This window comes from Rhinopithecus bieti, unplaced genomic scaffold, assembly GCF_001698545.2.
Source record: "Rhinopithecus bieti isolate Rb0 unplaced genomic scaffold, ASM169854v2 scaffold_20170, whole genome shotgun sequence".
NCBI classification, from domain to species: domain Eukaryota; kingdom Metazoa; phylum Chordata; class Mammalia; order Primates; family Cercopithecidae; genus Rhinopithecus; species Rhinopithecus bieti.
The window spans coordinates 2,134,144-2,141,038 of record NW_016810097.1 but is presented as its reverse complement, the minus strand read 5'-3'; the positions used below and the strand labels follow the sequence as shown (position 1 = coordinate 2,141,038).

General features: G+C 47.5%; 1 protein-coding gene across 1 annotated transcript in view; it reads right to left on the bottom strand.

The window, feature by feature from the left end:
• GFRA3 (GDNF family receptor alpha 3) overlaps positions 1 to 6,033 on the bottom strand; it is a 22,536-nt gene extending 16,503 nt beyond the window's left edge. Inside the window, exon 1 of the mRNA XM_017891291.1 lies at positions 5,696 to 6,033. Within this exon, the coding sequence (XP_017746780.1) occupies positions 5,696 to 5,792 (97 nt within the window). The 5' untranslated portion in view covers positions 5,793 to 6,033. The remainder of the gene's footprint in view (positions 1 to 5,695) is intronic.
• Positions 6,034 to 6,895: the final 862 nt, after the last annotated feature.

Genomic DNA, 6,895 nt, shown 5'->3' with positions numbered 1-6,895 from the left:
CCTGAAACTATAAAAATTCTGGAAGATAACATTCGAAAAATCCTTCTAGACTTTGACTTAGGCAAGGATTTCATGACCAAGAACCCAAAAGCAAATGCAAAAAAAAAAAAAAGATGAATAACTGGTACTTAATTAAACTAAAGAGCTTCTACACAGCAAAAGGAACAGTCAGCAGAGTAAACAGACAACCCACAGAGTGGGAGAAAATTTTCACAATCTATACATCTGACAAAGGACTAATATTCAGAATCTACAACAAACTCAAACAAATCAGCAAGAAAAAAACAATCGGCCAGGCGCAGTGGCTCAAGCTGGTAATCACAGCACTTTGGGAGGCCGAGGCGGGCGGATCATAAGGTCAGGAGATCAAGACCATCCTGACTAACATGGTGAAACCCCATCTCTACTAAAACTACAAAAAATTAGCTGGGTGTGGTGGCGAACGCCTGTAGTCCCAGCTACTCCGGAGGCTGAGGCAGGAGAATGGTGTGAACCCACGAGGCGGAGCTTGCAGTGAGCCGAGATCACGCCACTGCACTCCAGCCTGGGTAACAGAGCAAGACTCCATCTCAAAAAAAAAAGAAAAAGAAAAAAACAAACAATCCCATCAAAAAGTGGGCTAAGGACATGAATAGACAATTCTCAAAAGAAGATATACGAATAGCCAACATATGAAAAATTGCTCAACATCACTCATGATCAGTAAAATGCAAATCACATCCACAATGTGATAGCACTTTACTCCTTCAAGAATAGCCATAATCAAAAAATCAAAAAACACTAGATGTTGGCATGGATGCAGTGATCAGGGAACACTTCTACACTGCTGGTGGGAATGTAAACTGGCACAGTCACTGAGGAAAACAGTCTGGAGATTCCTTAAAGAGCTAAAAGTAGGCTGGGCATGGTGGCTCACACCTGTAATCCCAGCACTTTGGAAGGTTGAGGTGGGCAGATCACCTGAGGTCAAGAGTTCGAGACCAGCCCGGCCAACACTGCAAAACCCCATCTCTACTAAAAATACAAAAATTAGCCGGGTGTGGTGGCAGTCACCTGTAATCCCAGCTACTCGAGAGGCTGAGGCTGGAGAATCACTTGAACCCAGGAAGCAGAGGTTTCAGTGAGCCAAGATCAAGTCATTGCACTGCAGCCTGAGGGACAAGAGCGAAACTCAGTCTGGAAAAAAAAAAAAGCCAGATGCAGTGGCTCACACCTGTAATCCAAGCACTTTGGGAAGCCAAGGCCGGCAGATCACAAGGTCGAGAGATCGAGACCATCCTGGCCAACAAGGTGAAACCCCATCTCTACTACAAATACAAAAATCAGCTGGGCGTGGTGGCATGTGCCTATAGTCCCAGCTACTCAGGAGGCTGAGGCAGGAGAATTGCTTGAACCTGGGAGGCAGAAGTTGCAGTGAGCCGAGACTGTGCCACTGCACTCCAGCCTGGCAACAGAATAAGACTCCATCTCAAAAAAAAAAAAAAAGTAGAACTACCATGTGATCCAGCAATCCCACTACTGGGTGTCTACCCAGAGGAAAATAAGTCATTAAACAAAAAAGATACTTGCACACTCATGTTTATAGCAGCACAATCTGCAATTGCAAAATCATAGAACCAACCCAAATGCCCATCAATAAACGAGTGGATACAGAAATTGTGATACAATAGAATACTATTCAGCCATAAAAAGGAATTAATTGGCCTGGTGCGGTAGCTCACGCCTGTAATCCCAGCACTTTGGGAGGCCGAGATGGGCGGATCATGAGGTCAGGAGATTGAGACCATCCTGGCTAATATGGTGAAACCCCATCTCCACTAAAAATACAAAAAAAAAATTAGCCGGGTGTGGTGGCGGGCACCTGTAGACCCAGCTACTTGGAAGGCTGAGGCAGGAGACTGGCATGAACCCGGGAGGCAGAGCTTGCGGAGAGGTGAGATCACACCACTGCACTCCAGCCTGGGTGACTCCATCTCAAAAAAAAAAAAAAAAAGGAATGAATTAACAGCATTCGCAGCAACCTAGATGAGATTGGAGACTATTATTCTAAGTGAAGTAACTCAGGAATGGAAAACCAAACATCGTATATTCTCACTGATATGTGGGAGCTAAGCTATGAGGATGCAAAGGCATAAGAATGATACAATGGACTTGGGGACTTGTGGGGAAGCATGGCGGGGGGAAGGGATAAAAGACTACAAATAGGGTGCGGTATATACTTCTCAGGTGATGGGTGCACCAAAATCTCACGGATCAGCACTAAAGAACTTATTCATGTAACCAAACGCCACCTGTATGTACCCCAATAACCTATGGAAAAGAAAAAGTATATCAGAATTTCTCTAGGAAATATGTATTTCCAAAAGCATATTTGATAATTTTACATGTAGAAGATGAAAGAAAAGCTTTAGAGATTTCAAAAGTATTTAAGGAAGGTATGACATTTTATATATTTACCAAAAGGGAACATGGATTTAAAAAGATTGAGGAATTTCTACAAGTTTACGATGTTACTTCCATTAGGTAGGTACCCAATAAGTGGTAAGTACACAAAGTAGCAGATTCAAGTCCTACTGCTGTAACTGGACTGTAATTTTTTTTTTGAGATGGAGTTTTGCTCTTGTTACCCAGGAATTTTCCCATGTTGGTCAGGCTGGCCTCGAACTCCCGACCTCAGGTGATCTGCCGGCCTCGGCCTCAAGAAAGTGCTGGGATTACAGGTGTGAGCCACTGCGCCTAGCTGTACATATTTAACTGTACTAACTATTGAGTTGTAAACATTTTCAAAAGAAAACAATTTCTTAGTTGACACTACCAAGTTTGAGCAGTGATGGATTTAGGGGCATTCATCTCAACAAAGAACTTGGGGGCCACATCAAATTTCATCTCAACAAGGTGGAACTTGTGTTTCCTGGATTGTGAAACAGGACTTGATCCAGGGCAAAGGTCATAATTTGATCCAGTGTGCAAATGTGTTTTTTTTAGTCAGCAAAGTTCTGTTCCTTTTTCTCTTCTCTTCTCTTTTCTTTTTTCTTTTAATCTCTGTCACCCAGACTGGAGTGCAGTGGTACAATCGCCACTCGTTGCAGCCTGCGGCCTCAACTTCCCAGGCTCAAGTGAACTCTCCCACCTCAGCCTCCCAAGTAGCTGGGACTGCATGCATGTACTACCATGCCCAGCTAATTTTTGTATCTTTTGTAGAGATGGGCTTTCATTATGTTGCCCAGGCTGGTCTCGAACTCCTGAGCTCAAGCAATCCACTCACCTTGGCCTCCCAAAATGCTGGGATTATAGGCGTGAGCCAAGATGCCGGGCAGTATTTTCTTTTTCTGTTTTGTGTGTGTGTGGTTTGTTTTTTTTTGTTTTTTGGGGTTTTGTTTTGTTTTGCACGTTCACAGTATTTTCTTTTCTTTTCTTTTGAGATGGAGTCTCGCTCTGTCGCCCAGCCTGGAGTGCAGTGGCGCTATCTCGGCTCCCTGCAAGCTCTGTCTCAGCCTCCTGAGTAGCTGGGACTACAGGCACCCACCACCACGCCCGGCTAATTTTTTCTATTTTTTAGTAGAGACAGGATTTCACCGTGTTAGCCAGGATGGTCTCAATCTCCTGACCTCGTGATCTGCCCATCTCAGCCTCCCAAAGTGCTGGGATTGTAGGTGTGAGCCAGTGCATCCGGCCAGTATTTTCTTAAAGTTGTAATTAGTGGCCAACATTTAAAAATCAGATTTTAGGCTGGGTGCGGTGACGCACACCTATAATTTCAGCACTTTGGGAGGCCAAGGTGAGCAGATTGTTTGAGCCCAGGATTCAAGATCAGTCTGGGCATCAGAGATGGCAAAAACCAGTCTCTACAAAAAATACAAAAATTAACCAGGTGTGGTGGCACTCTCCTTCAGACTCAGCTACTGGGGAGGCTGAGGCAGAAGGATAGCTTGAGTATGGGAGGTTGAGGCTGCAGTGAACTGGAATCACACCACTGAACACCAGCCTAGGTGACAGATTAATACCCTGTCTCAAAAAAAAAAAAAAAAAATCAGATTTCAAATAAAACTATTAATTTCCAATTTGTCTTGAAAAATGGAAACACTTGGGCCCACATGTAACAGGTGGAGTTGAGTAATGACTGCCCCTTTTTGACAAGTCATACCTTTTCCAGCTTGTTATAGTCCATACCACTCTCCATTACTTGCCCCACCTCCTCATTTACGCAGCCACTGCCACATCTATTTCATATTGATTTGTTAGCAACCTGGTTTTGTAACTTTGTTTTCTGCTTCTTGGCTCATCAGAGAATGAGTAGCTACAGAATGGGTCAGATTAGGCTATGCCTTAGGGCACAAGATCCTCATTTGTTTCTCATCAATGAGGCCCACAGCCCAGGTACCCATTTTATAGATTGGTGAACAAAGAAAAGTAATGTGCACCAGAGGATGTAGCAAGTCAAGACTGAGTCAAGGCTAGAACCCAGGACTCCAGCCTCCTCTCTACTTCAGAAGGATTTTCAGTGCATGACACCACTTCCCTACGAATCGGAGGTCTCCTATATGCTTGGCTTTAGCAGGCCTTGAGCAGTGGTATTTTCCACCCCCCAAAGCCCTCTGTTGGTCTGTGCTCTTGAAGAGCACTTGGCTCTACATGGCACCTCCTAGATGGCTGTTTTATGGATTTTCAATGAGGCCACTTAACCAGAAGTCATTGCTGTCAAGTATTACTGTGGAAAATAGATCTGTCACCAACACTGGATCATTTAATGAGAAAGGTGTTTAATGTTTTCCCCTGATCCTGACATGCAGCCGTAACCTTTAGGATTAGTGAAATTTCCTAGGCAGTCAAATCAGACTGGTGATGTCTTGCTGCCCTGACTTACTGATGTTGGCAGGTGGACAGACCAGGGTTTTCCCTCCTTCCTTCCATATCTCTCTCAAGGCAGCATTTCTACAGCACTGCCTTGTGGACTGAGGTCTCAGGGCAGTGTGGTGGTCTCTCTGTCTCAGGAGTCCCTTCATTCAGTCTCTGGGCAGGAGCCCCATAATAAGATTCTACACACCCATACCACTCATGAAGGCCATGAGCCTTCCAGGGATCTCGGATCCCACACTGTTCTTCCTTGGGGAGTGGCCTGTTTCTAAAATCAGGCCTTGAACTACATCTACAAAACATCTATTGTGGATTATTTATTATCCAAGGGGCAAGTCACTGTGCTAGACTGCTTCTGAGCCCTGCTATTATAGAAGGTCATGAAACAAGTCAGTTCTAACAAACTTCTTTTTCTTCACCTGTACCTAGTTTCTTCCTCAGTCCTTAAAGCAGATGGAAGAGTTAAAGCCCACGTGGAGCAAATGACACTGTTTCTGATTCTCCCCGCCTCCTAGAGACGCTGTCTTGGTAATGACCTGGCTGTGGGTTGTTCTGTGACTGTGTAGACCTACTTCAAAAGAGGGAAGGGGGGGAAGGGGCGAGGAAGAGATGCTTGGGTGACCAGGCCATTGCTGGCACTCAGTCTACCTCAGTTCGTATACTGTTAGGTGTGACCTCAGCCCCTTGCAGGCACCCTGCGCTTCCTGCTCCAGTTCCCCTGGCTTGGGTCGGATGCACCGGGAGGCTGCTGCGCCCTCTCCGGGCAGGTGCCCCGGGCTTCGCCTACACCTCACCTCCCCCTCCCCCTGCACCCCCGGCCGGTGCGCGCTCCGACACTCACCGGCTGCGAGAGGCAGCGGCGACGGCGGCAGCAGCAGCAGCAGCAGCAGCATCAGGACTACCGGCGGCAGCGGTCGCGGGCTCGGGGGGCGCACCATAGCGAGCTGTGGGCGCCGGGCTCCGCGCTCCCCTCGCTCCTCCGCTGGAGCTCTGCGAGCCGGGCTCCCCCGGCCGGCGCCTCCCACCCCCGCCTCCCGCCCTCCCGCGCGACGCACACACTTTCCCACCAGGGTCCTGGGCGCCGCCCTCCAACTCCGAAGCGCGCGACCGCACCACGCCCCTCCAGCGCTAGACCGAGGGACGAAGCGGGTGGGGGCGAGGGAGGGCCGGCGCCCCGGGAGCCGCCGGGCTTGGCGCGGAAGAGGTTGCTCTTCCCGAGGCGGCCCACCTGCCTTCTGCCAACTTCACCTAGCAAGACATTGTGGAAGCTGCCGCTGGAAACTCGCCATCTAGGGGAACCACATATTTCTCCAAAAAAAGCACCCTTTCTCACTTTCCGGATTCCACTCACCCACACATCACATAACGGACACCAAAAGAGATTTTGTAACAAAACTTGAACAAGCCAACACAAGGGCACTTGCATTTCTAGTATTTGTTTTTCTTAGAATTGGCACATCTATGATCTCGTTTTCCCCCTCCTAGGTGTCTTCTAGGGTAAGATTGGGGGCTATTAAGCTCAAGATTCTGCAAAGATGGGTCACAGACAGGTGGAATGGCTTTGCCGGGGGAGCACACCTGGGGCATTAGATTCCAAAATTCAGCCCTGATGGTGTCATGAGGGAAGATGGAAAGATTGAACCCTCCACTAAATAAAAGAGATTTCCTTGGACCAAAGCTCACTGAGGAAGGTGCCTGGAGAGACCAATTAGGAACCCATCCTTTTCACATGATGGCAGTTTCAGAGAGCAAGCTACTCTATCAGGATTAAACAACTAGGTAGAAACACATCTGTGCCCAGAACACAGGACGTCTACCCATAAGGATAAGGGTATTTATTGGGCCTAGGCCTGATTCCCACAAGATCCCAGGATAAAGCCAGAAGCAGAATGGCTTGGAAGAATGAGCAGTACATAGAAAGAGAGAAGAAGAGGGTGATGAAAGGAAGTGGAGGGTTTCATCCCCTAACCCTCTAACTTGACCCCCTCCTTACTTCCACAGCCAGCCTGGCAGAGGGCCAGCGGGGAGTACTGAGAATCGC